Consider the following 13797-nt stretch of genomic DNA (forward strand, 5'->3'; position numbering starts at 1 on the left):
GGCTTGTGTTCAGAAGTAAAATGGCCAAAAACGGACGTGATCTAGAAATGCCACAGATATACTAAACAATACAGGCATGACAGGACTGTTGTACATGCAGGAACTAAGGGTATCTCCCTCAAGAGGGATTCAGAACTACTAAAAAAAATTACATCTGTTAAAAGCCTGTTTCCACACTACACAGGGGATATTAAAAAAAGAAAAAAACTCTTATTGTATGGTCAGCTTTGTTGACATTAGCAAATGAGTGCTCATGGGGAGTTGGAGCCAACAGAAAGTTGGCCTCTAAATGTTGCTGCTGCACAGAAGCACCCGACCACTTAAAAAGCTGACAGCTTCATCAGTGTTGAACAGCTCAGTTTTCCTTATTACACTACAATCGAAGCGTGACCAATACATCCACTCTGGGGATCATTTTAAAAAGCTTTGTAGTCTGAGATGGAACATTCTGATTTCATGTATGAGTGACTGAAACTATAATTACATTTAGATATTTTCACACTTAGCAAGAATGTGTCAGGCATGAAGAATATGTTTTTTTTTTCTTCAACATTTGGTTAACATTCATCAACTCATATTAGTATAATATGTTATTGTCCCTACATGGTGCCTTCCTGGGGTCTAGGGAAAAAGATAGAAGACATACTTTTCAAAGTTCCATTTTACATAACAACAAACGTCAGACCAACTTCATAATATTTGTTTTATTTCTTTTTTATTTTAAGGAACTTATTATTTGAATATCCTTTCTTATATCTTCCTTACAAAATAGACATACAATTAAATTATTCAGAAAAATGTTGCTTTAATTTATTTTCTCTTTTATGTATTCACTTGTAAATGTTTTAATTTATCCTTTATATGATTTTTATGAATCACATTTAATATAAAATGTGCTATACAAACAAAGCCTTGTTTGTTGATAATAGCATGCATGTACTGATAATATCAAATAACCATGTCATAAAATTGTGCTGTAGATTTCACTGTGTACTGTGTGTGATCTTCCTGTGTGTTTCACAACCTCTGCAGGTAAAGCAGGAGAGATGATTGACAGAGGGGACAACACATATGGAGGCAAGTTTGTTGTCAACCCCAGTGGTGGTCTCATCTCTAAAGGACATCCTCTGGGCGCCACAGGTAGGCCAAGCCTCTAACTCTTGATGAAAGGCTCTATAAATTTATTGTCATGTGCACACTGGTGTATATCTTTAAACTTTGCCAAACAACCTCCACAGTGGCCACTAGGTGGCATATGCCACCATATGGATTTCACTGAGACAAGTCCTCAGATTAGAAGAGTGCGGGAGAATGTGAAAGAAACACTACAGACGATTTTGCTCTTATGTCATTTAGCTTATAGGGATAATGGAGAAATGCAAAAAACTGATTAAGCAGAGTGGAAGAAATACTTAACTATAATGTTGATGCAAGTGCTGTCCCTGCTGAGATTAAGGAGTTTCCAGATCAAGAGTCAATTTGTCACCCCTCTCAGTGAAGATATTGCGTTTAACACTTGCATAATTCTTTAGTGTCTTCACTTGGAGGCCAAGACGTGTGGCGAGATTGTAGCCATACTCAGTGTTGGGTGTTTAAGGATCATCCGCAAGAAAAGTATTGACTGCAACTCAATGCGTATGAGTTAAAACTACATTTTTCTCTTCTCAACATCTTTGTAGATATTTTTAAATTAGAGCAGCAAAGATAACTAGTGTGCTGTGGCATTAGCATGAGTTCTCGGTCACTGGCGGCTAGACATACAGTATACAGTAGGAACATAATATTTTGTCACAACTGTATCAAATGACTATACAGTATGTAATGTGAAAGGGGTAGCTTAGAGTGACGATCACCTAACTTTACAGTTCCCCTTAGCTCTACAAAGCGTTTTAGCTTCTTTCATTTAGAAAATTTACCGTTTTGGTGAACTCTCACACCTATCATCAGCATTTTTTCCGGCCGCTAAAGGCAGCTGTTTTAGCAGAAAAGCTCTAATGTATGCTAGCCGACCCGCACCAAATGTCAGACAGAGAAAGTAAGCAACTAGCTGGTGAACATGTTGGGGCATTTAGCAGCTCAAGAAACTGACTCTTTTCTCAGGAGTTGGCGGAGACCAAAAAGAGAGCTAAAAGAAGATTGAAATGTTGTCTCAAATGCATTAGGTGACTATTAGCACCACTCCAAATGAATGTTGGACTGTCTGCTGATTTTTTTTAAAATAAGCAACAGTTTGCCAGTATTCTCAACTTTATAAGGTCAGACTACGTCAGTGTTGTTTACTGCTTGTTTCTGCTGCCCCCCAAATAACCCAAAAAACCCAGCAAATGCTGATTTAAATTGTGTTAAAAAAAATGTGTTTTATGAAATAGAAAAATTGAGGGGCTTTTTGTTAATAATTAATAATGATACCTGAACCTTTTCACTTGTTTTTGTCTTCCTCACTTTATTTAATGCTTCAGGCTTTTACAGCTTCATCAGCCATAAATTACATTGCCAGGAACTCACGCCACCCAAATATAACATCCCCCTTTACAAGTCCCCTCACCCTCACCTTTTTACTTCTCTCCCTCCTTGTGCCTCTTAGGTCTGGCCCAGTGTGCAGAGCTGTGCTGGCAGCTCCGAGGGCAGGCAGACAGGAGACAGGTCCCAGGGGCAAAAGTGGCATTGCAACACAACATTGGCTTAGGAGGAGCTGTGGTTGTCACTCTCTACAGGTTGGGATTCCCTCAGGAGGCCAGGTGAGGAAGTACTTTCAAACTATTTGTTTTTAGTTCCCTTATATACTTTGTGTAGCATATGTTTAATAAGTGATCATTGTTTTCAGGCTCTAAAATGCAGGTAAGCTACTGCTGACTAACACGCCAGAGGAATTAGATCAGTTTCTGCATTTTACTTAGGAATTTAAGGCCAGTACCAATACAAATATTTGGTTGTTTAAAAATCCAATATTCTGATGTGTATCAGCCTATATATATATATATATATATATATATATATATATATATATATATATATATATATATATATATATATATATATATATATATATTTAAAAAAATTCAAGAAACGCATGAATGTATCCTGTACTATGTAAAAGCGCATTGAGTAGTAGTTAAGACTAGAAAAGCGCTATATAAATACAACACATTTACATAACAAAGCATATACAGATTTCTCTAACATTATTTATTTGTAGTTATATGTGAGTTCTCACTAAAATAATATAATAATAATTTGTTTTATTGCCACAACAGAACAGAGGAACATCAAAATATTTTAAAGTTCTGATAAATAAAATAGATATGAATATCAAGATAGGAAACTAGGTCATGTGAACAAAAATAATAACAAAAAATAATCAGTGTCGCCAAAAGGGACGTTGTAGAGTGCTGTCTGGTGAAATAACTATGCTCATAAATAAATAAATATATATATATATATATATATATATATATAAATAAGATATTGTTTTTGTTTTATAAGCCATTATAAATGCTGATACCGATGCCTAATTATCGGCCGATATATCGGTCACGCTCTAATTTTACTACTACAGTTCTTCTCTTCGTTATTTAGCCTTGTGCTGTAGATACATTACAATGCTATGCTTTATTTATTTATTTTATTTGCACACATAAAAGATTGCATGTACAATCCAGATAATGGAAAAATAATAAATGTGATGGGACAGGTCAAGAAGCCTTGTGCTTATTATATTGCTTTATACAGCTAAAGTCCTTTTTGTATATATTGAGTTCTTGATATCTAGCTGTTCTTTCTGCTTTCCACAGTTCCAAGATAGGTACAGTTCCCACCAGCTCATTCGACGGTCTCGATGGGTTTAAAGCTTACCCTGTCTTCAAAGAGATAGAAAAACGTCTACAGGAGGTATAGCAGCACAATGTCACAAAAACATCCCCCTAACACCTTAATCTAGGTACTGTGTTTGAATCCTGTGGAAGAGTTGGTTTTAATCTAATTAAATGCATCCACAGATTTATTAACTTTCCATTTTCTTCTTTTTAGTGGAATGATCATTCCATGTTATGCAAATGTCACCATAAAATGAAAAGAAGAAGAAAACATACTTTATTAATCCCAGAGGGCAAATTATTTATTTTTTACAATGTTATTAAACACATTAGATGTAATTTTAGTTTACCAACCTTTTTACAGATTATTTTATATTTTAACATTAGGCATGCAGTTACCGACATGAACAGAAATCTGATCTTTTGAAACTCTTACAGCATGCATAAGTTTTTTCATTTAAAGTGAATTAGTCAAAAGTCCCTTGTCCTGATTATGTGATGCTTTATCTCTTCTTTTGCTTGTATAGAGCTGTGGTGCATTGCAGATATACCATATGGTTACATGACAGAAAATGGCTTATCTTTACCTTTTTGAAGTCACTAGTACACTGCTAGGGTTGTACTGTACTTTGAAGTATTGAGAAAATGCCATGCTTTCAGATGCTGCTTCAGTGTTTTATGGCCTTTATTAAGAGATGGTTGCAGCTCGTGCAAAAAGCCAGTTTACCCGCCTTTTTATTGAATCTTTTTCTTCATGCAGTAAGGTGAATCAGAGCAACCTCTTGTTGGACTTGAAACCCCCCCCCCCCCCCCTACGTCATCACCATCCACCCAGACAAAAATCAAGATGGATGACATAGTAACTACAATATTCAACACCATTTATAAACCATAATAAAACCCAACCAAAAACAAAATAAACGTGTATAAATAGCACCATAAACCCATCATTCACGTCTCTACCCAGCACAAAGCTTCTTGGGAACTCTCCAGAAAACTCAGGTAGTTTCTCCATTTCCTAGCTATGACTTTGACTGTTTATAGGCCGCCACCCTAGCCATCTCCCACTCCCACTCCTGGATTGACGGCACCCCTTCATTCTTTCATGCTTCAGCTTCAATTTTCTCAAAGGCAGAGCAGGATACCCAGCCAGTTCTAGCCTGGAGGTCCATAGGCAGGCTGGGGGAACTCATATTAATGTTAAAAAAATAACGTAACGTGAAATGTTCATGCCATGGGACCTTTAATCTACACTCACCGGCCACTTTATTAGGTACCCCATGCTAGTAACGGGTTGGACCCCCTTTTGCCTTCAGAACTGCCTCAATTCTTCGTGGCATAGATTCAACAAGGTGCTGGAAGCATTCCTCAGGGAGTTTGGTCCATATTGACATGATGGCATCACACAGTTGCCGCAGATTTGTCGGCTGCACATCCATGATGCGAATCTCCCGTTCCACCACATCCCAAAGATGCTCTACTGGATTGAGATCTGGTGACTGTGGAGGCCATTTGAGTACAGCGAACTCATTGTCATGTTCAAGAAACCAGTCTGTGATGATTCCAGCTTTATGACATGGCGCATTATCCTGCTGAAAGTAGCCATCAGAAGTTGGGTACATTATGGTCATAAAGGGATGGACATGGTCAGCAACAATACTCAGGTAGGCTGTGGCGTTGCAACGATGCTCAATTGGTACCAAGGGGCCCAAAGAGTGCCAAGAAAATATTCCCCACACCATGACACCACCACCACCAGCCTGAACCGTTGATACAAGGCAGGATGGATCCATGCTTTCATGTTGTAGACGCCAAATTCTGACCCTACCATCCGACTGTCGCAGTAGAAATCGAGACTCATCAGACCAGGCAACGTTTTTCCAATCTTCTATTGTCCAATTTCGATGAGCTTGTGCAAATTGTAGTCTCAGTTTCCTGTTCTTAGCTGAAAGGAGTGGCACCCGATGTGGTCTTCTGCTGCTGTAGCCCATCTGCCTCAAAGTTCGACGTACTGTGCGTTCAGAGATGCTCTTCTGCCCACCTTGGTTGTAACGGGTGGTTATTTGAGTCACTGTTGCCCTTCTATCAGCTCGAACCAGTCTGGCCATTCTCCTCTGACCTCTGGCATCAACAAGGCATTTCCGCCCACAGAACTGCCGCTCACTGGATGTTTTTTTCTTTTTCGGACCATTCTCTGTAAACCCTAGAGATGGTTGTGCGTGAAAATCCCAGTAGATTAGCAGTTTCTGAAATACTCAGACCAGCCCTTCTGGCACCAACAATCATGCCACGTTCAAAGTCACTCAAATCACCTTTCTTCCCCATACTGATGCTCGGTTTGAACTGCAGGAGATTCTCTTGACCATGTCTACATGCCTAAATGCACTGAGTTGCCGCCATGTGATTGGCTGCTTAGAAATTAAGTGTTAACGAGCAGTTGGACAGGTGTACCTAAGAAAGTGGCCGGTGAGTGTATATTATTCAAGTGGTGTTGTCTACAACAATTTAATGTCAACTCAAAAACCTTCTGCACTCACTGCAGGACGGACAGCAGCTTGTCAAGAAAATTGGTGGAGTGTTTGCCTTTATAGTGAAGGATGGACCAGATGGGAAAGAGGCGACCTGGATTGTGGATGTGAAAAATGGCAAAGGTTCTGTCACCAGTGATCCAGGTGTGTATCGCAACGGAGGAAATAACATAACAAATAACATTTATTTTGGTTTCGTGTGTGTGTGTGTGTGTGTGTGTGTGTGTGTGTGTGTGTGGTGTGTGTGTGTGTGTGTGTGTGTGTGTGTGTGTGTGTGGTGTGGTGTGTGTGTGTGTGTGTGTGTGTGTGTGTGTGTGTGTGTGTGTGTGTGTGTGTGTGTGTGTGTGTGGTTGTGTGTGTGTGTGTGTGTGTGTGTGTGTGTGTACACAGTAAAAAAAAAAATATATGTGTGTGTGTCCCTGAAAGAGCTAAGGGTTTCTCAGAAATCTTGCTTTTAATGTACAATGAATTTATATACCAGAATTCTCTGTCTGTCAAACTGACATTTCTGTTAAAATATGTAATTTCTACACAGTAAGACTTCTTTCTCACCACCCATTTCCACACACTTAAAGGTCCAGTGTGTAATACGTTTAGTTGTTCATTATCAAAATTGGTGTTGCCCGTTCACAAACCTGTCCTTTTTCTTGAATATTTTCCACCACCATCAATTCTTGGCTTGAAATTTAAAAAAAAATTCCATTGGCATGAACTGGGGTAGACGCTCCATATTAATTCGCCATCTTGAAATACGTTAGCCGGCAAGGGACATACAAGATATACTGCTCCACCTTTTGCATTTTCTCTGTCACAAGATAAACTCACAGGAGCTGCTAATCTGCTAATGGGTATCGTCGCTTTCCGACCCCGACAAGTTTGAACATGGAGGACCACACATATTCAAAACACAAATTTCAAGAACAGGAGTCTTCTTCACCCAGAAAGAGAAAAAGGATATTAAAAAGAGCATTAAACCGGCTTTTTGTAGACTAAGGGCTCCTGTAGCTGTTAAACGTACTTTGACCTGCGTAGTGGAAGAGAGTTTATTGCGATATATGATCTCATTGCTAGATAGGAGAAATTCATACACATTGCACCTTAACATCTCAGTAGCAGTATGTATATGCACCAACATAAAACCTATTTGTCTGCAATTATTGACATAATTAAATGTGGCTTTTTCTCTCCTACAAAGATCGCACACGCACTAAAGCACAACACACACACACACACACACACACACACACACACACACACACACACACACACACACACACACACACACACACACCTACCTGTGTACCACGTTTCTTGCTTGTGATACTCGTCAATTCAAATTAATTGGATATCACGATGACGATTATCCTGTTTTACAAGGATTTACTGCACGATCTGTTCCACGCTTCCAGTCGTAGTTGTAGCGCTCGGCCGTTAGCCTCCACCGGAAGGTCATGGGACAGACAGGAGCTAAGGAAAGTGCAGAACGAACTGCTGGAGAAACTGAGGGAGGGTAAAGACTCCTACAGGAGGAAGCTGGAGGCCAGACAGCAACAGAACATGGGAGGTGTGGACAGGGATGAAAGAGATCACCGGGTCTGGGGGTAGAAGAAAACAAACACCAGGAAGACGTGAGAAAGCAAATTAGCTGAACTGTTGCTTTTAACAAGTAAAGCTCACAGCCATCCCATGTCTCCTCTACCATTCTACCAACCCCCCACATCCCCTCACTGCACGGCTGGATGGTGTTGAATGCACTGGAGAAATCATATAATGTCATTCTCACATTGCCGCCACTGCCATCCAGGTGCAAATGAGCTCGCTGCAGAAGATGGATAACAGCGTCGTCCACTCCCAGACGAGGATGGTAGGCAAACTGTAGAGGGTCCAGAGAAGAGTTCACCTGCGGCCTCAGGTAGGCCAAGACCAGCCTATCCCACACCTTCATCATATGGGATGTGAGAGCCATTGGGCAGTAGTCCTTGATGCCAGTTGGAGTCAACTTCTTGGGACCAGAACAAGGCAGGACATCTTCTACAGCAGTGGCACCCTCTGCAGGCTCAGGTTGAAGAGATGCTGGAGAACAACAGACAGCTGACTGGCGCAGGTCTTCAGGGCCCTCGGGCTGATGCCGTCTGGGCTGGCGGCCTTGCGCTGGGAAGAAGTTTAGCTGTTCCTCACCTTGCCAGGGGGATTGAAAAGGGGGGGGAGGGCTTAAAAGTTGTGGGGGGCCAGAAATGTGCTGTAGGGCGGGGGGAGTGAGGGGGGGGTATGGGAAAAAGAGGGGGAGGGGAGAAGGCGGTGTGGGGGGTTTGGTAGAGGGGTGAGGGGGCGAGAAGGTGGAAGTACAGTAGTCACCCGTGGGGATGGGTTGGGAACTGGAGGGTCGCCTGTTCAAGCCCCTCGGCCCCAAAGTAGGGGTGTGGTTGGTATGGGAGAGGCCCTTCACCTTTGGGACTGCAGGTGCTCTTGAAAGGCCCCGACTCCCCCCAACCGCTCAGGGGCTAGCCGTGAACCCCACTCACTATGTGGGGCCTGACAGGGGGTATAAACCCTGTTGTATGATTACAAACAAAAAAGAGTGAAAATTGTAATTTCCCCATGGGGATCAAAAAACGGTAAAAAAAAAATTATGGGGGACGTAAACCCCCGGGAAAGGGGTAGGAGGGGGTTTGGCCGATTGATTGTAAAAACATCAGGGGGGGAGAGCCCCCCGTCTGATGCCGTTCCCACCCTGTGCCACCTAATCCATTTGCGGGCGCTGGAGGGGAAAATTCAAAGTTTTTTTTCCCGTTTTTACTGCACGTAAAAAAATTTGTGAGCAGATTGGAAGTACAGTCTCCCCCCTTCCCTGCGGTAGCGTCGCTCTACGGACTAGAAAATAAATAGACAGGTAATTTCATAAAGTTAAAAAAAGAACCCCAACAAAAATTTGTTTTTTGGAGGAGACATACTTATTAAAACATTTTAGGTGACGTTACTGCGAGCCTCCAATGAGCTGACGACGAGATTTGAGGGAAACCTGTTAAAATTTTGAAGTCTTTGGTAGCATGCCAAGGAAAATCTCAATTTTCCTATTTTGAAGAGAGGGAGAGCGTGGTATTTTTGGGAAAATAACCTAGAAAAGGGGTTTTTTTGCTAGAAAAAATTTAGTTAACAAAATTAATTTAAACCTAAACAGAAATGTGGGCGAAGCTTTCTGCGTTTTCTCCGAAAATTTTTTATTATTATTTGATTAGGAAATGACTTTAGAACTTTCTGAAAAATGTGCCAGTGTTACAATTGGCTGTTTAACTGTAGCCCCTACTGGGATCATGGTTTATGGGGGGAAAAAAAGGAAAAAAAAGGGAAGGAACCCACTCAAACGGGGAGAACATACAAACCCACACAAAAGGCCAGAAGACGGGTTTAAACCCCAAAAACTTCTTGTGGGGAGAAGTGAAAACCTTAGCCCCGTCTGCCCGTGCAAATAGGGTGATTTGTCGACTATAAACAGCAAGGCTGGTTAGGGACACAATTTTTGGGCTTTTTTTACAAAAACCCCGTTCGGACCCAAAACGGGAATGGGGTAAAAAACTAAATTTTAAAACGTTCAGATGCAAATTTATTCCTGCAAATGTCAGCCCCGGGAGGTAAGGCGGGTAAAACACTACCCCGGGTTTTGGGGAGGGTTCCCCCCTTGGGGGGGGTACAGGATAAGTAGGGATTTAAAAGTACGTTAGCAACAGTAGCTAATTCAAAAGGGTGCTATTTTACGTGTAAATATAATTTTGCGCATAGTTATGTGGCTGAAAACTTAGTTTTGTTCTTGAATGCTATTCATGCAAAATTCGAGAATTGTTTTAACCAGAAAAAATGGTTTTTAGGTTTTGCTGCGCTCTGTTAAAGGAAAAGTTCCCTTCTGTATAACAAGATCCAGAGATCTGACTGAGTTTGACTTTTACAGCACCACGTTAAATGAAAAATGGGTCAATTTTAAATTTCGCCCCCACACAGCGCGTTAGCCCCTAATAGGGCTATTTTCAAGGTTAGAATGTAGTGTACTGCCCCAAAGCGAGTGGGAATTTTGGGTTTCCCATGCTCACTTTGCCGAGTGCAGTGTGAATTGCGCACGACAATAGACAAGATGCTAACGAAAGACTCCGAATTAACACTGTGGTTTAAAATTAGAACCAAAAAAAAAAAGGTCCTTGAATGGGTTTAAAAAAAAAGTTTCAAACAAACAATTAGATAGCTAAAAGTTTTTTTTTTAAAAGATCCCAAAACCTTTAAATTGAGAAATTTCGCCAAAAACCACTTGAATCGCACCCGGGAGGACGGGGGGTTTCTAATTAAATGTTTGCCCATCGTAGGTTTTTCTGTAAAATCGTCAACTGTCATTTTAGGGGGCTCGCCCAAAAATAGTATGGAAACAACCCCATACCAGCTTCAAAGGGGTACAGGAAAATTTTTTAAAATTCACAGGCTGGGGTTTCACTCACATACAGTGCAACCCCCCTCCCCCCCTTTCTTTTACCCTTTTTCAAACTCCCTGTCTGCCCAAAACCCATTAAAACCCGATCCCTCGCGCCGTTATTTTGGGGTGTGGGGGTGAGCCCTTTTTTGAAAAAACACAGTATGAGCACCCCTGGAAACCCCCCTGGTTTTTTTGAGCACCGCAAGTTGTCGTATTCTTTCCCGACACTTCATTTTTCCCCTTATGTTTGCTGGGGTTCCTCCTAGTTCCTTCAGAATTTTTGCGCGTGTAAAAAAATCCCTTTTCATTTTGCGTAACTTGCAGTTTCAAAAAAAAACCAAAAAGTAAAAATCCCCCTCCATCCATCTTCTCCGCATCCCCCGGGGTGGGGAAAAAAAAAAAAAAAAAAAAAGGGGGAGCACTCCAGCAGGGGACCCAAACTTCCTTTCCCAATCCACTTACCATTCCGACTGGGGAAACCCTTACTAGTCCAGGGGTTTCCCCCAAAGTCTCCCCCCAGGGACTGCCTGGAGTTCCTTTTAAGGAGGGGCCCCCGGGGGATCTTACCAAAGTCCAAACCCCCCCAAGGCTTTTTTTAATGGAAGGGCGAGCCTTTTCCAAATCCTATGGGGAGAGCTTCTCACCCTATTTAAGGGGGAAACCAGCCAGCCCTTTTGGGAAAAACCCCTTTTTGGCTGTGGGCCTGGAAAAATGCTCAAAATAAACACCCGCTGCAAAAGGGGTATGGAGGGGCCCAATGCAATCTTGCCAAAAGATAAATAAAACATTGGGGTAAAGGAGTTGTATTTTGCTTTTAAAGCTGATTGTGGCCTACACACACACACACACACCCACACACACACACACCACACACACACACACACACCCCACACCACACACACAACACACACAACACACACACACACACACAACTTATGCTACATGCACACACACACACTCTCATACACCCCCCCCCCCCCCAAAAAAAAAAAAAAAAAACCTGTGATATTCTCCGGATATAAGTAATTCATTCTCAATTTAATATTGCCTCATCTTTTGACTCATTTTCAGAAATGGAAAGAAATCTGTTTTTTTGCCCTACATGGTATGACAGTACTATATTTGTAAAGAAAAATAGGGACAGCTGTACTGGGTGATGAAACTTGACGTTGGTGTGGTAGTAAAAAATCAGGTATTTTTCGAAGTTGGGCAGGTTGTCAAGTAGGAATAAAATAAATTGAAAAAGCTTACTTTTAATTGAAGTCCATGGTTTGGGTTTGCAGTCTGAAATACATCCAAGGCACTGTAAATAGAAGTTAAAAAATAAGACAAGGATAACCTACGTGTTTTAACTCCAAGGGTTTTCTTCAGGGTGAAGACAGAAAGTATTCTGCTTTTACAGGCCGATGGTGATATTCAGACATTTTGTCTCGGGAAGCCTCAGAACATAGCAGGGCCCATTTTTATTACGTTTTTTGAATTGTGCTTTCAGCTTCAGTGAAAGAAACGGCATTGGATGTGCCATACACAACATATTTTGACACTAATGGAACGTTTCATCCAAATGGCGAGTGGGCTCTGGAGTGCTTTCTGTTTAGAGCATTGTAAACATGGTGACTAACATTTGCCTTCTCTGTGTCTTGGTGTACATGCAGCACTATTGGGGTCATAGGTGATGACTGAGATTATTTGTGTTTTAGTCTATACATTGGTTTTTAGGATAATACTGCATATTATTCCTTTTCATCTGTGTTTAAGCAACCGCAAATATGAATTTATTCCTGTGTCTGTGAAGTTTTAATTGTTTCATTTTCATATATTTATTTTAGTTTTACGGAAGACAAGGTCAATGTGCAAGAAAATGTAAGAGCAATTTATTCTTCAAAAAACACCCACACAGTGATCAGAATAAGTTGTACACAGATAATTAAATTGAACAAAATAAAACAGAAAGGGATAAAAAAAAGGATAAAATAGATAAGTAAATCAAAAACAAATTAGGTTATAAAATAGCTATAAATTAACAAAAAAGATGAATTAAAAAGACAAAAAAATGACAGGACATGACTAGATATCCAGGCAGTGATGTGTTGCAACACATCGCTTGAATAAGGATTTCAGTCCAAATAATTCATGAAGTCTTCTGTATTTGTAATTCTGATGGATTTGATATATTATGGAAGTTCACCATAATAACTAAGCCTTTCTTTCCTTTTTAGGTAAAAAGGCAGACTGCACCTTATCCATGAGTGACGGTGATATTTTGGATCTGATGACCGGAAAGTTGAACCCACAAACGGTACGTAGTTAAGCACTAACCATCCATGGATTGGTGTCTACACACGACTGTCAATCCACAATCAACATTGCGCAAAAGCAGAACCCAAAGCGTTAAGTGAGGAGGCAAACGTCAGGAAATATGGAGGTGTGAGCCGCGTGAGCTCGGCGGTTCAATGCATTTGTATCTGTCCCAGAGCCCTAAAGGTTTTTGACAACCTCTGGTCAGTCTGATTTTATTTTCTACAAAAACTTGTAAAACATCAAATACAAAAGACAACAAAGGCATCAGCAGAATAGGGCAAGTGTTAGTTTTTAGCTCCAAAAGACAGTATGTTTCAACTAGTTATATTATTATGTTACTTGATGAATTATGAATCAGAAGTGCCGTTTGGCGTCATATATGACTCACTTGACCTCAGAAGGGATAAAATGGGCCAAAATGGTTTACATTGATTATAGCGCCCCCTAATGGCTCATCTTTACCAAAATTGGTACAGAGCCTTCGAGCGGCAGAGACGGGTATGGCTGCAGCCTGGAGCGTCCCATGTCATCCGTCCCGTCTTATGCGGTCCCGTCTCATGCGGAGGTGTGTCCAACGGCAAATTCAGAGGGTCAAAAATACAAAATCGCGAATAATTTTCCAGACGGAGTCATGGGTAAATTCGTGACCACATTTGTTACAATCAAATCAATCAATTGAAAAACGTTAATAACAGTTAAAGTA

General features: G+C 41.0%; 1 protein-coding gene across 2 annotated transcripts in view; it reads left to right on the forward strand.

The window, feature by feature from the left end:
* Positions 1 to 13797, forward strand: part of scp2a (sterol carrier protein 2a) — a 39438-nt gene that overhangs the window by 7474 nt on the left and 18167 nt on the right. For both annotated transcript variants that reach the window (XR_004334370.1, XM_032531525.1), the window contains exons 11-15: positions 1033 to 1140; positions 2585 to 2738; positions 3792 to 3888; positions 6355 to 6484; positions 13013 to 13092. Coding sequence is in view for 1 of the 2 variants with exons in the window: in XM_032531525.1 (XP_032387416.1) it covers positions 1033 to 1140; positions 2585 to 2738; positions 3792 to 3888; positions 6355 to 6484; positions 13013 to 13092 (569 nt within the window). In the remaining variant the exon portion in view is untranslated. The remainder of the gene's footprint in view (positions 1 to 1032; positions 1141 to 2584; positions 2739 to 3791; positions 3889 to 6354; positions 6485 to 13012; positions 13093 to 13797) is intronic.

Source organism: Etheostoma spectabile, chromosome 12, assembly GCF_008692095.1.
Source record: "Etheostoma spectabile isolate EspeVRDwgs_2016 chromosome 12, UIUC_Espe_1.0, whole genome shotgun sequence".
Lineage (NCBI taxonomy): Eukaryota > Metazoa > Chordata > Actinopteri > Perciformes > Percidae > Etheostoma > Etheostoma spectabile.